The sequence below is a fragment of the Pollicipes pollicipes genome, unplaced genomic scaffold (genome assembly GCF_011947565.3).
Source record: "Pollicipes pollicipes isolate AB1234 unplaced genomic scaffold, Ppol_2.1 Scaffold_7231;HRSCAF=8579_pilon_pilon_pilon, whole genome shotgun sequence".
Classification (NCBI taxonomy): Eukaryota; Metazoa; Arthropoda; class Thecostraca; order Pollicipedomorpha; family Pollicipedidae; genus Pollicipes; species Pollicipes pollicipes.
The window spans coordinates 26179276-26205496 of record NW_023597034.1 but is presented as its reverse complement, the minus strand read 5'-3'; the positions used below and the strand labels follow the sequence as shown (position 1 = coordinate 26205496).

The 26221-nt window shown below is 56.0% G+C and overlaps 1 protein-coding gene across 1 annotated transcript; it reads left to right on the top strand.

Moving 5' to 3' along the window:
- The first annotated feature begins 556 nt into the window (after positions 1 to 556).
- LOC119109900 (integrin beta-PS) lies at positions 557 to 23675 on the top strand. Its single transcript, XM_037233650.1, has 15 exons — positions 557 to 592; positions 1451 to 1962; positions 5945 to 6029; positions 6820 to 6990; positions 7675 to 7785; positions 8113 to 8265; positions 9404 to 9559; positions 10877 to 11014; positions 13333 to 13557; positions 13939 to 14113; positions 15517 to 15623; positions 17596 to 17719; positions 19240 to 19383; positions 20952 to 21091; positions 22258 to 23675. The coding sequence occupies exons 1-15, from the start codon at positions 557 to 559 to the stop codon at positions 22321 to 22323; spliced, it is 2343 nt and encodes a 780-aa protein (XP_037089545.1). The 3' UTR covers positions 22324 to 23675.
- The last annotated feature ends 2546 nt before the right edge of the window (positions 23676 to 26221 follow it).

Genomic DNA, 26221 nt, shown 5'->3' with positions numbered 1-26221 from the left:
CAGGCGCCGCGGCCGCACCGGCCGCGCGGCCGGCTCGGGCTGGCCAGGTCGCGGAACATGGTCGGGTTCACATGTTGTCCTCCGCACATGGTGCAGTCATGACTTACCGAGTGACCTACGACGGGTGACGCTGGGTTTTGTGCGACATGGACGGAAGCGAGTTTATCTTGGTCGGCGGGCAGGCGGCTATGCAATGTATTGAAGCCACCGGCCTGGAACCAGTGGGCCATTGAGTGCAGACGCTAGGATGCCTTCAGTTGGAAAGACTAGTCAGTATGGACTGACCTTGCTAATGTCATGAGGTGAATGTTTCTGACCTCAGTTTTATTCGCGCTGCGACTTTGGGTGTTGATGCTCCGTTTTCCACCTCCATTCACACACCTTTTGCGGCGGTCATGATCAGCTTAATTAACAACGCGCTTCTTTTTCAGCCGTAAGAATGCTGCTCCAGCTGCTCTTTGCTTGTGCAGTCCTCCTGACCATGACTTCTGGGCAGGATGCCACGAAGGTGCTCCAAGAGAATCCGTGCTTGTCCAAGCAGACTTGCGGCGAATGCATGCAAAGTCCGACGTGCGCCTGGTGTGCTCAGGCCGTAAGTGCGCTCCCGACACTACCACTGGCTGCGAGATCGCTCCCAACACTACCACTGGCTGCGAGATCACTCCCAGCGCTACCACTGGCTGCGAGATCGCTCCCAGCACTACCACTGGCTGCGAGATCGCTCCCAGCACTACCACTGGCTGCGAGATCGCTCCCCAACACTATCACTGGCTGCGAGATCGCTCCCAACACTACCACTGGCTGCGAGATCGCAAGTCGACCAGATCCAAATCTGGGCTTAACTTGTCATTCCATGGGATAGTTGTGCACAGTTTAGAGGACGTTAACATCTGGCGCCAGTCGATTTCTCTTACGTCGTGTGTTGTCGTCGCAAAGGACATTAGCCGCATTATCAACAGCTGAGGTGCGTAGCAGTCATCCAACGTTTCCTCTTCATGCGAAGCGTCCATATAGCACTGAACTGTCTGTCGTTGGTGTTCACCGCCTCTCAGAGCCGAGCTAGCTTTGCTTTAAAAAAATTGACCCACCGCACCAAACCAGAGTTGACCACTGGACTCCGAACTTTTAGAGGTGTGCCTCCATGTCTGTCGACTGTTGTTTGATTCATGCAATGCGTAATTCTGTAACCAAACTGCACCTATTCATAAGCATCGAATCTAGTTCCGCCTTCCAGTTCTGACTCCTAGTTCCTTATCTTGCCTGCAATGAAGAGCTGCCGGACAAAAGCGCTTCACAACCGCTCTCAGCTCTGCAACCATGCCTCATCAGAACGTGGCCGCGGTGGCTCGCCTGCTTGTACCGTCCGTGCCACTGCAGGCCTGACCTTGACCCGCGCCTGACCCGCGTGGCTGGGCGTGCTTGTGACGTCAGCGCGCCGCTCGTGTCTCAGCACTTCGTCACCGGCGACAACACGACGGCGTCGCGCTGCAACAGGGAGCGCAACTTCCGCAGCGGCGCGCTGAGCTGCGACGAACGCCTGCTCAAGACCTGGGCCAACCAGGTTTCGGTTCCGCGGGATGAGCCGCTCAGCAGCGAGCATGAAGGCGACGCCGGCGCCGGCTCGTCCGGAGGCGCGTCCGGCGGCTCTGGCGACTCGTTCGGCTGCTCGTCCGGTGGCTCGTTCGACGCGATCCAGATCGCGCCGCAGCACGTGCGCATGAGTCTGCGCGTGGGCGAGCCGCAGCAGCTGAGTGTCAGGTTCGCGCTGGCGCCCAACTACCCGATCGACCTCTACTATCTGATGGACCTCAGCAAGTCGATGGAGGACGACAAGCAGAAGCTGTCCACGCTCGGCAACCTTCTGGCCCTCGAGATGTGCAAGCTGACCACTAACTTCCGGCTGGGCTTCGGCAGCTTCGTCGACAAGGTGCTGCTGCCCTACACCAGCACGCTGCCCGCTGAGTGAGTACCGAGGGGCCAGGGGCCACGTAGATTCGTGGCCCGCGTGTGCACGCCCAGGCCCAGCAGCGTGTCTCATGCTTGCGACCGTGTTATGAGATCCTCGTACGGTAAGAAATGACTTGAACAGTTCGATATGCTTTGTCTGAAAGTGCAACAGCGTATTGCACAGGAAGGTATGATGATATGCAACCTAGGTAGGTAAAAACTCAAGTACACTCCTTTCTAATAGCGCCATATTCTCACCCTCTGCGCCCCAGCCATTGCGTATCTCCTGGTCAGCATCGTCATAGTGCTAATCTTGCTGCTTCAAGAACCAAATAAATCTTACTTTTCATGCGTTCATGTTGGAAGGGAGCTTTCTGCTGCCTGGTGCTCGTCCGAGCTCAAAGAGTGTTCCGCCGTCTGTTGCTGTTTAGGAGCCTTTCTGACGGGTGCTACACTTACAGCTTATTGTAGTTTATGGGCTGGGGCGTAGTTTCGGAAAATAAGTTGGGCGTGAACTGAGGCTGAGTACTGTACATGGTATACCCTACGCCCAAAACACGCCAAAAGACGTTTTTCCGATTTAGCCCACTTTCCTCTCAAAGTTGTGTGTGCGGGAGGGGAGGGGGAGGGGCTGAACCCACAAACTGAATAAGAAACCACACCTCTGCTTATGGGTCATATTTGTGGCGCTCTCACGAACACCACGCTCGAACGACAAAAACAAAAACAACTGGATGTGACTTCTGGGACCCCGCGCAGATGTGAGGGCTAGGTCAGATCCAACCACTAACATGAAAATCGGTACGTTGCACTTGAAGTTCGCCACCTTTTTGCACTTTTGACTCTTGGTAGATCAGGAGCATCTGATTTAGTCGGCATCTACAATTTTTTAAAAATAAGAATACAAATTTTGTCCATTCCTTTTGAATGGCTCATAACTTCAATTTTAAGTAGCCGCTCCGACTGGGGAGCGCCCTTGGACCAGGGGCGCGTCCAGAGCCTTGACAATGGTGAGGGGCGCAGGTTGAGAAAGAGCCCCTGATGGTGAAAGATCCCGCACACAAAAAGGTTTTCTTTGTTTCATTATTATTTTTGCGGTCTATAACTGGAGCACAAGCCATCGGCCACCGCGAGATCAATTCTGTTCAAATTTTGACGTCAATAAATCGGATAACTCAGTCGGTAAACGACTGCACGGAATAAACCACCGGTGCTTTTTATTTTTTTCAATGGCTCATTGAACCCCTTCTAAACCGATAGAACTCAGAAGCTTTGTCAGCATTTGGATCTGGTTTCTACAAAGATATTAAGGAACCCTTGAACGTACATTGTGGATCGAAATGCGTTAAAAATTATATTAACATGGCCAGTTTATGCTTGCCTGAATGTATTCAACATTCAGTCAGAATCCACTAGTTAGACAAATCACATAACATTGTTTTGCACGCTCAACATTGCACGCTCGCATCTTAGCATCACAACTCTCGACGCCCGAGGGTTGTAGTTTCCGTGCGCCGCTCAGCGGCGGCTCCGTGACGAACACTGAGCGCTGGCAAAGAAGGGGGGGGGGGGGTGCAAATTGGGTGGCGGAAATAGACAAGTAAACGCAAAATCTCCATTTGTAGGCTGTAGTGGCTGTTCATCTGTCCAGACGACAGCCTCAAGGTTGCAAAAAAAGATGCACACCAGTCTAATCCTTGAACATTACGAAAGTATTTCAAAGGACTTTTGGAAGCATTATTTCACGACGGTAGATCACGCGCGCATGTTATCCGCCGCACTAATGTTGTTTGCAGTGGCTAACACATTTTTTTTTACGAAAACTGCAACCGCGGCCAACATTGTTCCTGCTCCTGAGTTTGCGAGCGTACAGACTCAAAGCGTTTTTATGTAATTTGTTGAACAATTCGATTCTGTAAGAGAATCGACCTTTTCAGGCGAACAGGCTGACTTTTTCATTTTTTAGCTCATTTTGACCCACTCCATTCAATACTAACGGAATCCACTACTTTTTCCGGGCAAGGGACCCGGTTGAGAAGAACACTAAGGGGCACATTATAGTTCCCGATCAGGGGCTGAAGGGCCATTCCGTCCCACCGCGGGTGCCTCTTGGCTGTCGCCCCCGCGACATGTGGGCGGGGTCCCTTAGACCATCCGGAGGTCATTAGAAGGACACATCATATCACGTTGGTCCCTTCCCAGACGCGATAGACATTCTGACCCTCACAGTTAAAGCCCAATAGACGCAAGAACCCTCATTGGCGCAACATATTACCGATCGCCGCAGGTGGTCCAATAATTGTCACATAGACTCCAGTTCGGCCTAAGGGGGCCGTGGGTGGCTTTGGGTTGGAGGGCCCAGCGTTCGATCCTGGGGCCCTGACTGACGCAGAGTTCTTCCGTCGTTTCAATGTAAGCTCTTCTCAATAGTCTCGGGTTTCATTTCGTTGTCAGAGGACCCCGATCAATGCAGGAAGCCCGCTGGCATTCGGGGTCCCGTCCACGGCCCTGGTCAGCAAATGTTCCCCTGGTCGACCCGAGGCCCCTTATTGACACAGGATACTCGGTTAGGTACTGTGTGCCCATGACCGACACAGGAGCCCCACATTGTTGCAAGGGCCTGGCCAATGCAAATCGCGAGCCTGGCCTCGTCCCCCCTTGGGAATGGGCGCCCAGAGCTCAGACCGGTATGGAGCTGGCTTGAAACCTAAAGGGGCGGGGGGGGGGGGGCGGTTGCGTACCCCCTGTACCCACCCTGCCTGCGCTACTGCGTTGGACTCCCTGTCCACCACTATGAATGCAATACTATTTATTTGCTTCGCTTTTTCAACATATGTGTTAGGTATCTTACGTTCGAAATACACGAACTGACCACAAAAATGTGCGGCGCACCATAGGAAAGCTTGAAACAAAGTAAGCATGAAAACATAGACAACTATGGGCTCATTAGCACACAAAAACGAAACGTCATGCCACGTCTTTTATTACTCCCCAATGACATTTAGCGCGGTGATCCTTCTCGAAGCACACTTTGGCTTTAGAAAACATGGCATGCCCAGTTCATTGCAAGGCAGCGCTTACAACACAAGTATATACCAGCGACATGTGACGTGGGCCAGCAACGCTCATGTTCAAACTCCGAGCAGTACAATTATCGCTAAGTGTATCACGCCATCCGCCGCGTCAACACGTCATCACAAACGTTCACGTCTACTGACGTCAGGGGTGTAGGTTCCTTTTATGTGTACCTATCAAGAGTCTAAGTGACGATGTTCGCAGGTAGCCCCTTCTGTTTATCATGCCAGTCCTCATGCCGATTTCGAACGAAATCGACGTGAAATTTCTGCGCACAGACAAGGGGGCAGCGAAAAATATCCCGCTTGAATGTTTTGCGTGCGCCAAAGTTCTTCATTGCAGGAATTGAATCTGGGGCTTGCAAGGAAGAAGCCTTGTCCTGTACCGACACGTTGGCCGCGCAATTTGGACTCGAAAAAAGAAACTGGCCTTGCGTACATCATATCTTCTTCGTGTTGAGATGAAACCAGCCAGTTTTATCATCCCACACGACGGTCCTGAGGCTTCAACAAAATATATGTTTGAAATATGCTCCGAAGGTCCCTTTAAAGGATACACACCCCTGGATGTTTGGTACTGGCAACGAACGGAAGCGTGAAATGCTGCTATGACTTCATCGGAAATACATCATGGATCTGAATCTGAATGGGTGCTAACAGCAGACTTTACACTTGAGTCTGAAGATGTTCATTGCATCTATACTGCGGTATCAACAGTGCCCAAATGTCCAGTCTGTGCAGAGCTGTCGTGTCCCTGGCGTCCGTCCGAAAACCGCCGGCGCAATAATGAGCGCTTTTGACCGAATGCACAAGCTAGACCAGTAACGATGCGCCAGCAGAGAAATTTGACAAGCACTGCGGGCATTTCCACGTTGGCTGCGAACGCTGTACTAACCCGGCGGACTGTGTCTGTGTGTCTACAGTCTGGAGCATCCGTGTGACAACTGCACCGCCCCCTACGGCTTCCACAACTCCCTGCCGCTGACGACCGACATCGACTCGTTCGCGGTGAGTCGCGCTCACTCGTCCGAGCGAAGGTAACTCGGCGCTAGACTTACACTCGGTCGTCCCCGTGTGCTTTTCAATCTATCTCTTGCCGGCTGGCTGGGCGCCCATCGCCGCATGATTGTTGACAGATGTGTTGCCGAGGCAAGACGGTGCCTCCTGTGTGCGGTTTGATCGGCCTTTGCGGCGAGCAGCACGGAGTAGTCATGGCGATTCGGACACTCGGCATGACACAGAGAAATCCCTCATCGACAGGCTACACGTTTTGCAGTGATCGGGTCCCGGAAACTGTACGTTTTGCAGTGATCAGCTCCCGGAAACTGTACGTTTTGCAGTGATCGGCTCCCGGAGACTGTACGTTTTGCAGTGATCGGCTCTCGGAGACTACGTCTTGCAGTGATCGGCTCTCGGAGACTGTGCGTTTTGTGGTGATCAGCTCCCGGAAACTGTATGTCTTGCAGTGATCGGTTCTCGGAGACTGTACGTTTTCCAGTGATCGGCTCTCAATCAAAGACTGTGCGTCTTGCAGTGATCGGCTCTGGGAGACTGTACGTTTTGCAGTGATGGGCTCCCGGAGACCGTGCGTGACCACCCGCGCAGTCCAGATAAAGCTGAACAGGCCAACACAGCTGCTGCGGCATCATCGACTTTAGAGTGCATTCTCACGGTGCACAACGTTCGATCAAGTCAAGGCAGCATCGCATCGGTAGAACGATTCGGCACTGTCTGTCTGTCCGGAACCATCTCTGCCTGTGAATGGTCTGACTTGTCCGTTCGTTCCGTTCCTCGTCAGGAAAACGTGATGAGTGCCAAGGTGTCGGGAAACCTGGATTTCCCCGAGGGCGGCTTCGACGCCATCATGCAGGCCATCGTATGCAAACAGCAGATCGGCTGGCGGAGCAGCGCGCGCCGCCTGCTGGTCTTCTCCACCGACGCCGGCTCCCACTACGCCGGCGACGGCAAGGTCAGCCAGGCAACGGCAGGGTTTGCCAGGGCGACGGCAAGGTTTGCCAGGGCGACGGCAAGGTCTGCCGGGGCGACGGCAAGGTTAGCCAGGGCGACGGCAGGGTTTGCCAGGGCGACGCCAAGGTTTGCGAGGGCGACGGCAGTGTTTGCCAGGGCGACGGCAAGGTTAGCCAGGGCGACGGCAGGGTTTACCAGGGCGACGGCAAGGTTAGCCAGGGCGACGGCAAGGTTTACCAGGGTGACGGCAAGGATTGCCAGGGCGGCGGCAAGGTCAGCCAGAGCGACAGGGGGCGTGCCGTGGCGACGGTGACTACGCTGAGGGCGGCTGGGTAGACCCCCACGCACGCACAGGCGGAGGCAGACACAAGCAGACAGCCCGTGGTGAACACGCTTCGCTGGGGACGGCAAGCAGTCGGTGTCGGACCTCTTCGCGGTGATACTGTCTAGCCCTGGGGTGTTTGGTGTGCCTGGACGTGGGATGTCCGTTTGCTCTCTGTTGGTTAGTTTTCCTGCGTGTCCCAGGACTGGACTGACCATGTGTTTCTGCGGCTCGCCGCTCGCGACCGCTGACTTGCGGCGGCCAGCACGAGCAGCAGTGCCACTACGCTGCCCTTGTGGACCGACTCGTAGCTGGAGGCAGGCGTCCGGCCGTCGCCGACCTGGATCTTCCCGTTGTTTTCAGCTGGGAGGCGTGGTTGAGCCGAACGATGGCGAGTGTCACTTGGACGAGAAGGGATTCTACACCCACTCAGACAAGCTCGACTATCCCAGCGTGTCGCAAATCAATCAGAAGGTAATCGGCCTAAGCTCCTACATGAAAACTTATTCGTCAGCTCAGGGTGTATTCTGTGTGCATGCTTACACTGCTGTTATTGGAAGTTTAGCATGTAATGTTATGTATGTCAAGTTATGTCATTGCCATTGCTAATGAGGTCATCGACCCTGCACTAGTGTAAAGGCTTGTTCATAGATATATTGAAGAAAACTTAACGATTGTTTCTTACATTCATTGCGGCAAACATTCTGGAAGCCAGCCAGTCATTCTGGAGAGGTCTGCATGAGGATCTCCACGTGGTCTCCGCGCCCGTCAACGCAGGCGGAGTTTCCGTATCTCCTGCAGGTGAAGCAGAACAGCATCAACATCATATTCGCGGTGACGTCGGAGCAGCGCTCCGCGTACGACATGCTGAGCCAGCACATCGAGGCGAGCTCGGCCGGCACACTCTCCAGCGACTCCTCCAACGTGGTTCAGCTGGTCAAGGAGCAGCACGACGTACGTGCCGCACCCTTACGGTGGCCCTGTACCCACCGTTCCCTTTCGAGTGATCTAGGACTAGTTCGGGTTGAGCCGAGATCTGAGTGTCATGGACTAGATCGGGTTGAACCGACATCTGAGTGTCATACGCTAGGTCGGATTGAACCGACATCTGAGTGTCATACGCTAGGTCGGATTGAACCGACATCTGAGTGTCATACGCCAGGTCGGGTTGAACCGACACTCGAGTGGCATACGCTAGGTCGGGTGGAACCGACATCTGAGTGTCATACGCTGGGTCGGGTTGAACCGACATCTGAGTGTCATACGCTAGGTCGGGTTGAACCGACATCTGAGTGTCATACGCTAGGTCGGATTGAACGGACAGCTGAGTGTCATACGCTAGGTCGGATTGAACCGACATCTGAGTGTCATACGCTAGGTCGGATCGAACCGACATCTGAGTGTCATACGCTAGGTCGGATTGAACCGACATCTGAGTGTCATACGCTAGGTCGGATTGAACCGACATCTGAGTGTCATACGCTAGGTCGGATTGAACCGACATCTGAGTGTCATGCTCGGAAGCCTCGACCCCGGTGGCCGTTTAACGCAGGGCCGGCCTATTGTCAAGTGGCGAACAGCTGTCTCTTCACAAAGAACAACGTGCGAAATGCAACCATTGGCTCGCTGTCGGTGACTAGATTTATGCATTTTACGGTCAACGACTTCGGACTCGTGATCTAATTTGGTTTGTCGCGTATTAAGGACCGCAACTAAGAGAAGCTTGGCCCGGGATCACGACTTTGGAGCTGTGCCCTATCACTCGAAATCCGAGATCTCCGCCTCGCGGTTCGCTTTCCGCGAACAACACCAGGGCCCATTCACAGGAGCGTGCGCGCACAGGAGATCCCAGGGAACATGCCCCCAGCTAAACCTGTGGCGTGCATCGATATTTACATGACTAAGGCACATTCCATTTGAACACGTAAAAGTGAGCAGATCGAGAACAGATAATAATGTTTTATGGCATACAATAAATTTCAGCGGAATTTCATGAGTTCCGCCCCCACCCCTACATTGGAAAATCTTGAATACTCCCCTGCCACTTCCACCGGTGACCAATGGGGTGACGACTGACGCCGTCACGCTGCAGGCTATCACGTCGTTTGTTGAGCTGAAGGACAATTCGACGGACTTCGTGCGGATCCGGTACCACTCGGCGTGCCTCGGCACCGGCGCGCCCGAGGAGACCAACCGCTGCGACGGGCTCAAGATCGGCCAGCGGGTCAACTTCACCGTCACGGTGGAGGTAAGTGCCGCCGACTTCACCGTCACGGTGGAGGTGAGTGCTGCCGCCCTGGCCAGCGGCGCTCAGCCACCACTGCCCGGCCCCGCTGCCCGCCGCCGCCCTGGCCAGCGGCGCTCAATCACCACTGGCCGGCCTCGCTGCCCGCCGCCGCCCTGGCCAGCGGCGCTCAATCGCCACTGGCCGGCCTCGCTGCCCGCCGCCGCCCTGGTCAGCGGCGCTCAGCCACCACTGCCCGGCCCCGCTGCCCGCCGCCGACGCGGACCGTGCCCTACGTCCGGGAGGTGCGGGAGTGCGTTCACGCCTTCCACTCTCACGAGTTTCAAATTCGCCTCGTGGGGTCGACTTATCCATGCACGCCTCCGTCCTGCCTTGTCCCGGGAGGAGAGACTGGGGAGGTTTCTCCGTTGGCTCGTCTCCGGTGTGCCGACGTCTTCGCTGCCGTGCAGTGCACGTAGCTGCTGTAGACGGACGGCGAGAGCGTGAGAGCAGTGAGTGAGCACAGCAGTGAGACGCGTGAGAACCCAACGGGATCCCGACGGGATCCGCTGGATTCTTGTTCGCGTGGCAAGAGACTGGCAATATGGGACTTTCTGAGGGAAGGAACAATGTCAATGTGAGGTCAATTAATCGAGTCATAAAGTCACATGTGAATGCTCACACGGACACGCTTGCTTCTCCGTGCATTTATTCATAGTTTACTTTCCCATTACGGGTCGTTTCGATGCAGATCGTCAAATGGTTTAATCCTTTGTCAGTCAGAGTCAGTCGGCTTATGCAAGGTGATGCCAGATCGCCTTCAAAGGTGATGTGAGGTCAGTTTGTAAACGTTCAACTCAAATGGTACATGACATTCATTTGTGATGAATTAGTCGGTTTTACTGAAGCATGTCCAAAGAATGACCTGCATTTGGCCTGCGCACGGGAAAATCGTGGTAATCACGTCTGATTAGATGAACTGAGCTGGACCGAACATGATTTCGACGCTCAGCTTTTGTCATCAATATGACAGAGTTCTGAAAGGCCAGAGCACGCTGTTTAGTTTGGTGTCATTTACAGTCATTTGCCCATCCTGGCGCGTGGTAGAGGGTACTGTTGCTGGATGATATTTTCAAACACATTAATCGATGCTGACTACCGTACATGTTGGTGCAACAAGCTCTTTTATCGTCCAAAATGTGCATGTGTCGGTCCAACAATCTGTTGATGTGGTCGAGCGTCCTCCTGCAGGCGTCAGCCTCTTCAGCGCCGCTCTGTCGTCCGGTTTGAGCGGGCGTCATCTCTTGGCGCAGTCATCCAAGTGCCCATCGTCTGTTGCAGCTGGTCAAGTGCCCCGCGGACCCGGCGCAGTGGGAGAGCGTCGTGGAGATTCGGCCGACGGGCCTGAACGAGTCGCTGGTGATCCATCTGACCAAGCAGTGCCAGTGCGACTGTGAGCGCGCCGGTCCCGCCGACCTGGTACGGGCCCGCGCCTGGTGCCGGCACACGGACGCGGACGGACATAGGCTGCCGACACACGGACACAGGCTGTGGACACACGGACACAGGTCTCCGACCCTTGCACACCGTCTGCCGACACACGTACACAGGCCGCCGACATACGGACACAGGCTGTCGACACACGGACACAGGCTGTCGACACACGGACACAGGCTGCCGACACACGGACACAGGCCGCCGACATACGGACACAGGCTGTCGACACACGGACACAGGCCGCCGACACACGGAAACAGGCCTCCGACCTTGGCACACCGCCTACCGACACACGGACACAGGCTGTCGACACACGGACACAGGCCGCCGACATGCCGACACCGGCTGTCGACACACGGACACAGGCCGCCGACATACGGACACAGACTGTCGATGCACGGACACAGGCTGTCGACGCACGGACACAGGCCGACATGCCGACACCGGCTGTCGACACACGGACACAGGCCGCCGACATACGGACACAGACTGTCGATGCACGGACACAGGTTGCCAACGCGCGTACACCGGCTGCTGACACACATGGACGGCTGCAATTGCGTTTCCACCCAGCTGGGTCATGTCAGCAGGAGCTGGGCGAAACGGACAACGCTGGCTCTTGGCTCATTTTGTACAGTTTACTACGCATGCGCACACATGAGAGATCTGTAGTGCCTCCTGGGGGATTTTCGCAGAACAGATGGCCATTCCTGAAGAAGTTGACCTCTCCCTCCGGGGAAATCCTGGATCGGCCTGCACTGAGGGGCCGGGCAACAACCGGGAAGGGGGGGGGGGTGGGTGCGGGGAACAAGCATGGGGGCAGGAGTATGTTTTTGGCCCCGCTCTCCGAAAAAAGGTTGAAAGGCCCCCTTTCAGAACCAAAGATATTGAAGCTACCCGTAGGGTACTAAATTTGAATCAAAGAGGTTTACATAGCACAGCTAGTGAGCAAAAAAAATCGGTCTCACGAACTTTGCTGCACGAAGAGACACATTTTCTGGATCATGAGGTTACCTTTATCAATAAGTTAGCGGCCGATCTTAGCCAATGCTCTAGAAAAGGAGGTAAAATATTGTGTTAAAGAGGGCCTTTTGCTGGCTCGGGAGGCCGCTGTTACAGACTGGAAGGCTCCTGTCCTGGGTAGGAGGCACCCCCTTTATTCAGGGGGTCCTATTTTGGAACAGGAGTGCTCTCTCATATATCACATGGCCGCGGCTCAGGACAAGTATGTCCTGTTTTGGGATAACGAGGCCTTTGGGATGGATTTGGAGGCTTCCTCCGCGAATCGGAAAAATCCTGTTCTGGAATAAAAGGCGCCTGTGCCTGTGTCCCTGCCCTGTGCATCGGGAGTCCCCCTCCTAGAGCAGAAGGTCCTGATTTAGGCTGACGAGCCCCTTTGCTTAACAATCAGAAGGCCCCGTTCTGGATTTTTAGCTATCAAAATTTATTTGCTTAAATGTGATGCATGGAACAGTTTGATAAAGGGATTCATGCCCTCGGACACATGACCGACCCTCTTGAATACGACACTGCGCAGGAACCCCCCCCCCCCCCCCCCCTGTGAGAAGGTCTAATTGTCCAGAAGGCCTGGTGAAAAATCCTGTCCCCAACTCAAAATTCGTGGACCTGAACATCATGCCGCCCCTGCCTGCACCTGACACAAAGACGAAGCAAAATGTAGCCAAGACTAGTTGCTTCTAGGGTTAGGAATTAGAGTGCTTGGGGTCCAATAAGGACATGTCAATGAGTATGCGTTTGCACACTGCGATCAGACATTCTCAGTTTTGATACCGCTCGTAGATGCGAAACACAGTCGTTTGAGCCGATGTTTCAGGAATCCCTTGCAAGCAAATCGGGGCTCTTACTGCACCCCGTTATGACGAGGCGTGAGGTGAGTCGGCGTCTCCCCTCGTCGCGGCCGGGAGCACACCTGTCGGCTGTGCTGACGGGCGCCCGGCCCGCCTGCCCTGCTGACGGGTGCCCGGCCCTCCTGCCGTGCTGACGGGTGCCCGGCCCTCCTGCACTGCTGACGGGTCCCCGGTCCTCCTGTCCTGCTGATGGGTTCCCGGCCCGCCTGCCCTGCTGACGGCCGCCCGGCCCTCTTGCCCTGCTGACGGGTGCCCGACCCTCCTGCCCTGCTGACGGGTGCCCGGCACGCCTGCCCTGCTGACGGGTGCCCGGCCCTCCTGCCCTGCTGACGGGTGCCCGACCCTCCTGCCCTGCTGACGGGTGCCCGACCCTCCTGCCCTGCTGACGGGTGCCCGGCCCTCCTGCCCTGCTGACGGTTCGCTTGCCGACAGCCGCCGGTCCCCGAGTGCAACAACCACGGCTCGCTGCGGTGCGGTCTGTGCGCGTGCGACGAGGAGCACTTCGGCGCGCTGTGCGAGTGCTCGCAGCGCGACGGGGGCGGTCGGCGGGGCGACGACCGCTGCCGCCTGGCCGGAGACACCGGCGACACCTGCCAGGGCCGCGGAGAGTGCGTCTGCGGCCAGTGTCAGTGCTTCGAAAGGTCCAACCCGCAGGAGGTGAGCTCGTGCCAGGTGACTGGTGGCGAACGTGCGGGGGAGTCGCCGGCAGTGCTTGACGTTGGAGGCTGGTACAGATCACGGTGGGGTTGGACTAGTGTGAGGCAAACGGTGCCATCTTGAGGACACGTTTGTTGGTTTAACACTGATCGACAAAGTGATCGTTTCACAAAACGGAAATCGAGGGATTTGATATGGATCGCCAGTGACAGTCACCCATGCTCCCATACAGACCTTAATCATGTACAGACCACCCAAGCAGCCGTGCTCCATCGACTAGCAAAACAGCGGCACATGTGCACTCCTTGGTTGCGGCCCGGTCGCTAATTCCTGTCAGCTGCTGCCATCTGACCCATCACCAGCAGCGCTATTTGCCTCCAGGTGGTGACGGGCGAGTTCTGCCAGTGCGACAACTTCTCGTGCGACCGTCACGAGAAGCTGCTCTGCTCGGGCCCCGACCACGGAAGCTGTGTGTGCGGCAGCTGCGAGTGCCGACCCAGCTGGACTGGCGGCGCCTGCCAGTGCCCCGCCGGCAACGCCACCTGCGTCGCACCAGGCTCGTCGCGGGAGGGGGAAGGGGGACACAACCGGAACAGCGGGTCTCGTCCGGGACGGGTGGGGGTGGGGGGGGGGGGGGCGGCGGCACGGAGAGACACCCGAAAGAGAGGCTCTCGTCGGGGGAGGGGAGGAGCACACACCCGGAAAAGCGGCTCTCGTCGGGGGCGGGGGCGGGCGGCGCGGGGACGCGCCCGGGAGAACAGCTCTCGTCGGGAGAGGAGGGTGCGGGACACAACCGGAAGAACGGCTCGTCACGTGACGAGTCTCTCTCCATGCGGGGAGAGCATGCGGGGTCACGACTGCAGAACGGCTCACTGTCGGAAAACGTTTTCTAGCGGAAGTGTCAGCTGATTCTCGAGCGGTAGCAAGCATAACAACGAACGCGCTTTCCATGACCAACCCATCGACAACTTTCTGAAAGCTAGAATTTCTGAAACACTCTGTCATCTCAATTGGGTGTCGGTTATTGCCCTGGTTTTCGGCATATGGACATTCAACCTTGAACACCCGAGACATTGGTGACTCCAAATTCATGCTTTCTCTCTTGAAGCGTGCTGCATGAACGTCCGGCTGTAGACGCCGTCGCAGCATAAGATGCATTTCGTGGAAAGGGTAGAAAAAAACGGCGCTCCAGTGCCCACTCCTGTTGTAGCCTCAAACGGTGACCTAACGTTCATGACATCTCTCGGAGGTTCTCAGACCAACATCTTGCAGCAAACGCAAAGCATGCAAAATAGTTCTCTTCAACTCCCACGATAAATCAGAATGCTGGCATGTCGGTCTGCGGAGGCTCTGCGGCTCCTGTTCCGAGTGCAATTTTATGATGTCGACATCGACTTACCCCGGACAATTGCAGATCTTGTACAAGAAGGTACTGAGATTGTTTTTCGGCCAAATAGGTCGATTCACAGCTATTTGTACGGGGATCAACTGTTGGATGTCTCTATCGGCTCATTCCTGGCGTCCGAAACATGGCACCTAACCCCAAACTGCAGGAAAAAGAACGAATCACAATTTGTGCTCTTGCCCCTTTTTAAATGTGTTGCACCATAGCTTGGCTCACGTACACACCACAACTGCTAACATGGGATTCAACCGTAGACACCAATGTGTTAATTTGCTCTTCCATGACGGCAATGGAATGCACTGCCGTGCTGTCAAGACTGGTTCCTCAATACCTACCCGTGTATGAAACGCCGGTTGCTTAACTTGCCGTTATAAAATTGTGCGTTTTGTGCCTTGAACAATTTCGCTTGCTAACTACGCCGTTTTGTTGTAACTATGCCAATGCTTGCTTACAGTCCAAGTGCTAATGATACCGCGGTTGTGATGCTGCGTGTTAAGATATCAGCAGTGGCTGTGCTATGTCAATACCGACGGCGCACTCTGCCTGACACACAGGTGACACGAAGCCCTGCTCAGGCAACGGTCTGTGCGAGTGTGGCAAGTGTGTCTGTGACGAGGGCGAGTCGGGCCTGTTCGTCGGCCGGTACTGCGAGGACTGTCCGGTGAGATTCACACACCCACATGGTCACTCAGAGACCGTCAGCTAGGTCTGACAGACCGCCAGGCAGAGGTCTCCGAGCCCACGTGGTCACTCAGAGACCGTCAGCTAGGTCTGACAGACCGCCAGGCAGAGGTCTCCGAGCCCACGTGGTCACTCAGAGACCGTCAGCTAAGCCTGACAGACCGCCAGGCAGAGGTCTCTGAGCCCACGTGGTCACTCAGAGACCGTCAGCTAAGCCTGACAGACCGCCAGGCAGAGGTCTCCGAGCCCATGCGGTCACTCAGAGACCGTCAGCTAGGCCTGACAGACCGCCAGGCAGAGGTCTCCGAGCCCACGTGGTCACTCAGAGACCGTCAGCTAGGTCTGACAGACCGCCAGGCAGAGGTCTCAGAGCCCACGTGGTCACCCAGAGACCGTCAGCTAAGCTTGACAGACCGTCAGGCAGAGGTCTCCGAGCCCCGCGGCCACTCAAGACCGTCAGCTAAGCCTGACAGACCGCCAGGCAGAGGTCTCTGAGCCCACGTGGTCACTCAGAGACCGTCAGCTAAGCCTGACAGACCGCCAGGCAGAGGTCTCCGAGCCCACACGGTCACTCAGAGACAATATGGTACCAAATGAAAGGGGGCAAGCATTTGAGGGAAGTGCAGGAAATGTCACAATGACAGTGGCAGTACCTGATCTGACCCGATTTCGAATATAATCCATTTTTCACGTAGTAAATGCGCTAAGCTCTCTCTCTCTCTCCCTCTCTCTCTCTCTCTCTCTCTCTCTCTCTCTCTCTCTCTCTCTCTCTCTCTCTCTCTCTCTCTCTCTCTCTCTCTCTCTCTCTCTCTCTCTCTCTCTCTCTCTCTCTCTCTCTCTCTCTCTCTCTCTCTCTCTCTCTCTCTCTCTCTCTCTCTCTCTCTCTCTCTCTCTCTCTCTCTCTCTCTCTCTCTCTCTCTCTCTCTCTCCCTCTCTCTCTCTCTCTCTCTCTCTCTCTCTCTCTCTCTCTCTCTCTCTCTCTCTCTCTCTCTCTCTCTCTCTCTTTCCCTTTTTTCCCTCCCTCTCCCTCTTTCTCTTTCTCTTACGGCACGGCAAATTCCTTGAAGACTTAGGTGCTATGGGAGCCTCTCCCAAATAAGGGCCGAAAAGTGACATCCCAACTCTTGATGCGTTAGTAAATCAAGACGTACAGATGCATGCGAAGTCTGCAGTAATTACGCATATGTATACTTGGCCCACCCGGGTTCGTACAATTAAACATAACGTCGCTGGATCTGCATGAAAGGAAGTTCCCCAAAACACCCATGTCTCCCCACGTTTGACAGCAGCAAAGCCCATGTAACCGCGCTAAATTTCTGCGTTGAAATACATGCGTGCTTGAACACGAGCCTCGACGCCAGGATTGAACATTTGACCCTCGCTGCGGCGTACCTCAATGGCTTCCATGACCGCATCCCAGCCACTGCCTGTCGGCGTGCAGGACAGCACGCGTGTGGTCTTCAGCTGAGCGCGGGCCTGGTCTTCAGCTGAGCGTGCGTGTGGTCTTCAGCTGAGCGCGCGTCTTGCCGTCAGCTGAGCGCGATCTGATCTTCAGCTGAGCGCGCGTCTGATCTTCAGCTGAGCGCGCGTCTTGTCGTCAGCTGAGCGCGCGTCTGGTCTTCAGCTGAGCGCGCGAGTGGTCTTCAGCTGAGCGCGCGAGTGGTCTTCAGCTGAGCGCGCGTCTTGTCGTCAGCTGAGCGCGCGTCTGGTCTTCAGCTGAGCGTGCGTGTGGTCTTCAGCTGAGCGCGCGTCTTGTCGTCAGCTGAGCACGATCTGGTCTTCAGCTGAGCGTGCGTGTGGTCTTCAGCTGAGCGTGCGTGTGGTCTTCAGCTGAGCGCGAGTCTTGTCGTCAGCTGAGCGCAATCTGGTCTTCAGCTGAGCGTGCGTGTGGTCTTCAGCTGAGCGCGCGTCTGGTCTTCAGCTGAGCGCGATCTGATCGCGTACCCTTTCAGACGTGCCAGGGCAAGTGCAACGAATACAGAGCCTGCGTTGAGTGCGTGGCTTTCGACAGTGGTGACCTGCAGGGCAACTGCAACTGCTCTCACCTGCTCATCAACCGGACAGACGTGGTGGAAGGTGAGAGCTAGGAGGGCTCCCCAGCACCGGGTCAGCACCGTCGGACCTTCTGGGTATTTGTATAGGATCCATCTCACCACGCCCCCAATGTCCATGTAGCTCAGTATGCTAACGACTGGTACAGTACGAGATGACGACGCCAGAGGTTCGAGTTCTTGAAAAACTCCTGCCACGATTCATTGCTGTCATAAAAAGGTTTTAAGATCTTTACACGCCTGCTTCCGCTGCCAAGTTTTGGAAGAAGGTGAAGCAAATTTTGGCTCATTGATTTTGGCTCCCGTCAGCATTCTCGTGACATGACCCAGTGCTGCAGTCGGCTCCGTGAGAACATAATGCGTGAGAGCCCCACGGTGAAAAATCATGATGTATGGTTCTCGACAATGCTGTCACCTAAGATTCCCATGTATCTACCATCGATGACCAGTGTAATAATATGCTCAGCAGCCCGGCCAGTTGGGCCATCGGATCACCTTCTCCTTACTGTTTTTTTTTGCGATAAAAATTTATTCGAAAGCTGACAAAGGTGGCTGATCAGTGGGTGCGACCTCTGCTTGTTAATTAATCCATTGGCCACCACGCACATCTTTAACCGCATGGGCCTTCTGCTAATGGTCCGGAAAAAAACGAGACAGGGACGCCTCGAGAAACTCCAAACTGAGGTCTGCAAGTCGTGTCATTGCTCATTGGCTCAACTTTCACCGCAAATATTAGACGTGTCGGTTGACTTCGGCTAACCCTCTGCGGGCCAAGCGCACGGGCCGCGCTCTGAATTTTCCACAAAATGCGCAATACCGTCGCATCTGTTTTCGCGAACCCCAACGTCTCGCCTCATACTTCCAAGCCAACTCAGAACGCCGTGCCTGCCACACTCGCCAGAACACTGATCTAGCTCTTCCACGTGCAAGGACGGAAGCAGGCAGGCAGAGCTTTTTGTTAAGCACTGCACTGATGTGCGATCCACTGCTCACAGACTTACGCGACATGTCGGTGATTTGAAACGCGAGTGGTGGTTTAGTAGTAGGCGTAGTGGTGACTTTTTGAATCTTTAAATAGCCTGCTCCGTGTGCATGTGTATGCTTATGGTTGTGTGCTTTGATTTGTTGTGATTTGTGTCTGCTGAGTGTCGTTTTTTACCTACCTTACCTCACCTAGGCCGCGCCGCCACTCCGGCATCTGTCGTGCCCCGCTGCCCGGACCGGCCTCAGTCGTGCCCCACTGCCCGGACCGGCCTCAGTCGTGCCCCACTGCCCGGACCGGCCTCAGTCGTGCCCCGCTGCCCGGACCGGCCTCAGTCGTGCTCTGCTGCCCGGACCGGCCTCTGTCGTGCCCCGCTGCCCGGACCTGGCCTCAGTCGTGCTCCGCTGCCCGGACCGGCCTCTGTCTTGCCCACTGCCCGGACCAGCCTCAGTCGTGTCTCCCTGCCCGGACCGGCTTCAGTCGTGCCCAGCTGCCCGGACCGGCCTCTGTCGTGCCCCGCTGCCCGGACCGGCCTCTGACGCCTTGCACCGTCCCGCCGCCAGTGTCGTCCCCTGAGGAGCGACTCTGCACGTTCAGCGACGAGGCTAACTGCCGCTACAGGTTCATCTACTTCTACAACCAGCTCAACACGCCCACCATCCGCGTACAGGAAACCAAGCAGTGTCCGGCGGCCATCAACGTGCTCAGTGGGTTTACAGGCTGTCCCTGTGATTGTTCAATGTAAATGCAGGCCCCCCTGTCACCTCTCGGTGGATATGCTGACCGTCCCTTGTCACCGCCCAGTGGGTGTACAGACCTTCCTCTGTCACCAATTCGGGAACTCCCGGGCTTTTCCCGTGTACGGAGAATCGTTTGGAGACTGTGCTGGTTGTTGACGGCAATGGACGTCCGACACGTGCGATGACCCATTATTTCACACGTGCAGTTTGCAGCGATTCAGGGCCGTGGATGTACCTGCCAGTCAGAGTCAGCCCCATCCGACTAGTTACAGTGCCGCATACATAGTCGATGCCTGGGTTGCAAGCTGTCTCTGTAGAGACGAGCCCTCGCTGCCCACGAACACACCGTGGCAGTTGTCCCTCTTCCCTTCCATCCCAGCACGTTTATCTGTACTGACGAGCGCTGCCTCTCTTCCCTTCCGCAGCCACACACCGATGCACACACACTGATGTTTACTGACAAGCGCTGCCCTGCTCCCTTTCATCCCCACACGCTGATCTGTGCTGACAAGCGCTGTCCTGCTCCCTTTCATCCCCACACGCTGATCTGTGCTGACAAGCGCTGCCCTGCTCCCTTTCGTCCCCACACGCTGATCTGTGCTGACAAGCGCTGCCCTGCTCCCTTTCATCCCCACACGCTGATCTGTGCTGACAAGCGCTGCCCTGCTCCCTTTCATCCCCACACGCTGATCTGTGCTGACAAGCGCTGCCCTGCTCCCTTTCATCCCCACACGCTGATCTGTGCTGACAAGCGCTGCCCTGCTCCTTTTCATCCCCACACGCTGATCTGTGCTGACAAGCGCTGTCCTGTGATCCGTTTGACCTGTATCCTGTTGGCTCGAGTGTGGTGGTGACGGTGGTCCCTGTTAAGCTGGATCCTAATTCTGTCGTCGCCACGCACATTGGTGATTTTGATGTACACGGCTCGTGCGGATACTTCACTGACCCCTGTCGACTACGGACATTGTCGAACTGTGAGCCCTGCTGGCCAGCAGTGTCAACTCTGATCCCAGCTGACTTCAACGCTGGTAATTTTGGACGCGGCTTTCGCTTATCCCGGCTGTGATCGTGGGTCGGAGGCATCACGCTGACTCTGATCCGCTCTGATTTTCATCTCTGCTGACTCTGATCCACACCGGACCCTGATCCATGCTGACTCTGATCACTGCCGTCCTCGATTTCTTTCAACTCCGATTCTTTCTGGCTCTGATTCGCGTTGGTCTTTACCCCCCCCCCCCCCCCCCCCCCCCCGATTATGATCCTGTCTGACCACGATCGCTTTTTGACTCTCATCCCTTCCGACCGTGATCCATGCTGACTACCGATCTTTGCCGGCAGTGATCCTCGCTGATCCCAGCTGACTCACGCACTATGCATTATCCTCTCTGTTGACTCTGATCGTTGCCTGCAGAGATCTGAACGCTGGCCCTTCCTTAACCAGACCGCCGCCGTGTCGACTCTAATGCCCTCAGGCTCTTATCCCTGCCGGCTCTGAACCGACTCTGACCCTGGCCAAACGCGATCTCCGCCGACAGTGATCGTGCTGCCACTGATCGCCGCCATCGTCGCGGTCGGCCTGGCCACACTCCTGCTCTGGAAGCTGGTGACGACCGTCCACGATCGCCGCGAGTACTCCAAGTGGGAAGCCGAGCGCCAGACGGCCAAGTGGGACACGGTGAGCGCGGAGCGACCCAGCGGCACGGGCAACGCCGGAGACCGCCGTTCTGAGTCGGCACCCCTGACCGCGGCCCCGCAGGTGGTCGGGGTCGCCCGGCCGAGTCAAGCACAGGCCGGGCATGGTCTGAGTCCGGCCGGACTCGCGCTCCCAGCTTTGGGTGACTCGATTCAGGTTGACTGACTCATTCGGGAGATGAACTGAGCTCTGACTCACCAATTTGAGAAACAAACCGGGGACACGTACTCAGAGAGACTCAGTTACCAGGCCTGCCCATTGGTCCCAAACATGCGGATCCAGAAATCTGGGTTTCGGACCAAACTTCACTCTCATATGAGTCATTGGAAAGACTTATCTTAATGGCAACATTCGTAAAGTCGAAGAGGTAGTTTCTTATAGAGCACATTGCAGGTAGCAACATCCTTTATATCGCCTGTGCTGGGTCGAGTGGCTGATGTTGAGGTCGGCTGCCTTTGATTGGGCTCGTTGAAGTTTGGCTGGGTTTAACTGGGTCAAAATAGCTTGCGTAAAATTTGATATCATCGCATGCAACTTGGCGGAAGGCCATCAGCATTTCTGTACAATTCAAATCGCTAACTATTCCAATGCTTACTCGACACCTTTAGCGGGCCGCACCCCTGAACATTTTGGATGAAACTATCTCTATCGTGCGCAATTTCTAAATCAACTAATGAACTCAGACTCAAGCCTCAAGTTCTCGGGCAAAGACTCGCAGTTGGACACGGACCCGGTCTCCAAAGACTCAGACTCGGACTCATGATCCGTGAATTTTATCTAGGACTCATCACGTAGTTCGGACTCGCGCTCGGAGCCAAGGCCTCTGACTCAGACCCGCGACTGCTGGGGACCTCTGACTCGGACCCGTGACTACTGGGGACCTCTGAATCGGGCCCGTGACTGCTGGGGACTTTGACTTGGACCCATGACTGCTGGGCACCTCTGACTCGGACCCGTGACTACTGGAGACCGTATTATGAGCCGTAACATGCCGATCACAGCTGTCCTCACTGGCGATACTGTATGCGTGCATTGGGCGAGCGGGGGAGAAGGCATGGCGCAAGGGCCGGAGCTGGCCTCTGTGTTTGGACTGTGATGCGGTCATCACGCTCGGGACCGGCTGACCGGAGCTGGCCTTTGTTCTGCAGGGGGAGAATCCGCTTTTCAAGCAGGCCACGACCACACACATGAACCCGTCCTACGAAGGCAAATAACGAGTCGGCCGGTGGGCACCGGGTGGTCTCGGCAGCGTCAGGCACCGGGTGGTCTCGGCAGCGTCAGGCACCGGGTGGTCTCGGCAGCGTCAGGCACCGGGTGGCCTCGGCAGCGTCGGGCACCGGGTGGCCTCGGCAGCGTCAGGCACCGGGTGGCCTCGGCAGCGTCAGGCACCGGGTGGTCTCGGCAGCGGCGGGCACCGGGTGGTCTCGGCAGCGGCGGGCGGCGACACCGGCACGTCATCAATGGCATCACGCGCCATGGTTGGTGTCGCTCGTCACCACACCGTGCGTGACCCATGACAGTACATGTCATCGATGGGCCCCGCGTCACCAATGGCAACGCACATCATCAGTGACGTCGCACGTTATCGGTGGTGTGGCGCCGCACGTGAACGGTGTTGCCGCAAGTCAGCAGTGGTGCCGCAAGTCTGCAGGGGTGCCGCGCGTCGAATGTTGTCGCAAGTCTGACTAGTGCCAAACGTCTTCGGTGGTGCCGCACGTGGTGTCGGAATCACCAGCAGCGTCATACACTGTACAGGTGGTGTAGTGTGCCATCAGCGGCGCCACGTGTTATTTGACGCCGCTCGTGATCACTGGCGCCGCTCGTGATCACTGGCGCTGCTCGTGATCACTGACGCCGCTTATGATCACTGACGCCGCTCATGATAACAGGAGTCGCTCATAATCACTGGCGCCGCTCTTGATCACTGGCGCCGCTCGTGATCACTGGCGCCGCTTATGATCACTGGCGTCGCTCGTCATCGCTGGCGCCGCTCGTCATCGATGGTTCCCATAGCGAGATGGCCTCGGAGCAACCGAGACACCGAACATTTAGAAGACATTTAGGACAACCGAAGAGACAAGTTTAAAGCGAGGAAAAAAGCAATGCATAAGAGAGGTCGCGCGGCAGACAGTGCCTGGTCACCAGGCAGACGAGGTGCGCCCTGAGCGGGCCCTGTTGCTGCGTGACCGCGCGTCTCACGCAGATCTCCCAGCAGCGACTGGTGATGCTGGTGTCACACTGGTCGGGTGATTATATAGCTCATGTCTCGATGATTGTGCTCGTCGATGTGAAGTTGCGCCTCGGGTGTTCTGGGTGACTATGCGCTTTTATTTTCAGACGCCAACGGAAATATCAGAAGGCCTGACTCTCAGGCTTGTACGAAGGGCTTCACTGAACGTTAACGGCGTTGCAAAAATATGAATTGCTAAACCTGAAGATGCAGGATGGTCGTATTGCTAATTTACAATGGTCGACTGTTCAGCCATGATTACCTTGTTTTGTCTTTGTGTCCCACATGTTTAGGCATGTGCATGCCATCCATTCGATGATAAATTGATGAAGGATTCGTAGACGATGAAGTTACTCGTAGAGGCGGTGGGTCAGATTCCTGTGCCCACTTTCCGCGTGGATACATTTCTTTCATGATTGGTGCGTTTGACTCTCAACACAAACATTTCCCGAAGCTTTGGCTCAGTCTCGTCACATTGTGTTACCTTGCCTATGACACCAGCTGTTTGAGCGCAAACATCGCCAATGGAGTCCTTGGCGCTCCATAAAAGGGACGCGACAACGTGCGTCACCTCCCCTTTTTTTATAAAAACTCCCCCTCAAACACTGTGGCAAATTGTCGTCACATGTATCTGGTTGCATGCTGCCGTCTATTGCATACTTAATCTAAAACAGTACTATACAGGTCTTAACACCATACCTGTCCGTGTAGCGTGCGCCAAATCGGTACCCATTGTTCCATGCAGCTATGCTTTGAAGTTCTCCAAGTCAAAAAACGTAACAGGAGCCACGCACACACGCACGCACGGAGCCACGCACGCACGCACGTACGGAGCCACGCACGCACGTACGCACGGAGCCACGCACGCACGCACGCACGGAGCCACGCACGCATGCACGCACGGAGCCACGCACAGGAACGTCGAATTTCCCCGAAACAAAGTCCTACAGCCGATAGCAAATTGACACCGGAGAGGCCCAACTAAGATGATTCAAATTATTCGAGTACCTAAATCAAAGAAACGAAAAAGGTAATCAAGCCGTGAGAAGCTGCGCAGTTACGGAATACAACACTCACGGGGGAAACACTCGCACTACCCCCAACCGCACTTGATCCCTGCGCTGAAGCAGCTGACGAGTCGGGCATCCTATTCGCTGTCACATCGAGTTACCAACTCACGTCCAAGTTCCCGAGTCAGTCAAGTTTCTGTCGACGTTCGGCAGAGGCTATGACTAGAATTCGTCTTTTCGCACCCAGGTCGTAAGGAAGCAGGCCTCCCGGGCCCTCCTCGTCTGGATGACGGCCGTGTCTCGGACAATTCTTCGCCCCGGGCGACGAGCCCCTCTGCCAACTGCTCTCTTCAAGCAATGACAATTGTATTAACATTTCAAAGTTCATATGTGATAAAAATACGTAATTCACGCTGCAGACGCGGCGATGCTAGTCTCGGCGAGTTTAACTAGAGCTAAAACACAAACAATGGCACACTCGTTCAGTCATCACCTACTTCAACACAGGAATCCACTCCAACAATGCCTGTGAGCGCGGCGCTCGTTTGCTAGGCACCCGTCCCCCGCCCAGATGCTCAACCGACAGCGGTTCCCGCGCTTCGGTCGGTTGATTTTTCGGAGAACCGCAACACGAGATCGCACTTCATGATGGAGCGGTCCAAAATGTACACGCTGATAGCGCTACATGTAATGAGTCACAATTTGGCGAAAACAGGCTCAAAAAGTTCAGTCGCGTTGAAATTCCAAGGTTTCAGTTCGCTCGCAGCCCTGGCTCGGATGTGACAGCCGGCATAAACCCCCATGACCACAATACTGTCAGCCCTCCATGCGAATGAAAAACAGACAAATGCACACTTCCGCCCGAGTTGTGATCCACTGACCCACGACGAGAGAACTATGGCTCCAACCCAAAGTAAACTCTACCACGACCACGTCGAGACGAGCGGAGTATCCTGTATCACTATCATGCATCCGTCTTGCACTCAAATCTGGGCGTGCACGTTTAACTGGACGACGTGGGCCCTCAAACCCGAGCATTGGGTGTGAAATGCTGCCACCCAAATATGCCCAAATGCGGTCGAAAGCTTCTCAACTCATTCGCAAAGCACCATAAGTGACGTCATGTCACACACTTCTCAAGAACAAGTGGGCTAACTAACGCCAGACGTCACCCAAGACACGGAAAACGATTCCATCGCTCAACACGAGCCCAACGCACAACATACGCCTCCCCATCTACAGCCCTGGATGGTCTGCTCACGATATGTGCCGGCCGCAGCCGACGGAGCCCGCCTGCTCGCGACGCTCAGGAGGCGCGCCGGGGGGTGGGGGAGGGGAGGACCCGCGCCGGACGCGAAGTCAGGAAAGGCAGCGGCGGCGGCGCGGCCCGGGCGCCGCCGCCGCCGGACCCGGCGGACGGGCGACAGCGTCACACGCCGGCTCACGGAAAACTGAACGGCCGGCCGGCCCGGGCACGGGCCGGCGGCACTGGACGGCTTACTGGGCGTCAGCGCCGGAGTCGAGGCCTGAGTGCTGCTCCACGACGGACGCCGCCCCAGTGGACGGTGCGGGAAACGAAATCAGCGCAACCAGTTTTGATTCTTCAGTCAGCTTCTCATCATTGGACCAAATTCATCAGACGGGACATTTCGAATAATTTCGGCCGCCACGCAAAATGCGCAAGCGTAATAGCAGCCAGCCGCCGGTGATATTCCTCCCAACCAATCCTGTACCCGCGCCTGTTCCCATGCGGTCCGTACAGCAGTTCAGGTACAAAGTGGCCGGCGGGCCCGGGCAGCCCTGCGTTCGCCTCCAGCGGCCGTGGCGGTGTTGATGAGGCCCAGCGGCGCCCCTACCGGCCCGGGGGGGGGG

Bases quoted from the DNA above. Each gene is read 5' to 3' on its own strand.
- LOC119109900 (XM_037233650.1), top strand. From the start codon at position 557: ATGCAAAGTCCGACGTGCGCCTGGTGTGCTCAGGCC. The intron at 17,720-19,239 runs GTGAGAGCTAGG...TCCCGCCGCCAG, and splicing joins CCGGACAGACGTGGTGGAAG to TGTCGTCCCCTGAGGAGCGA. The intron at 21,092-22,257 runs GTGAGCGCGGAG...TTTGTTCTGCAG, and splicing joins AGACGGCCAAGTGGGACACG to GGGGAGAATCCGCTTTTCAA.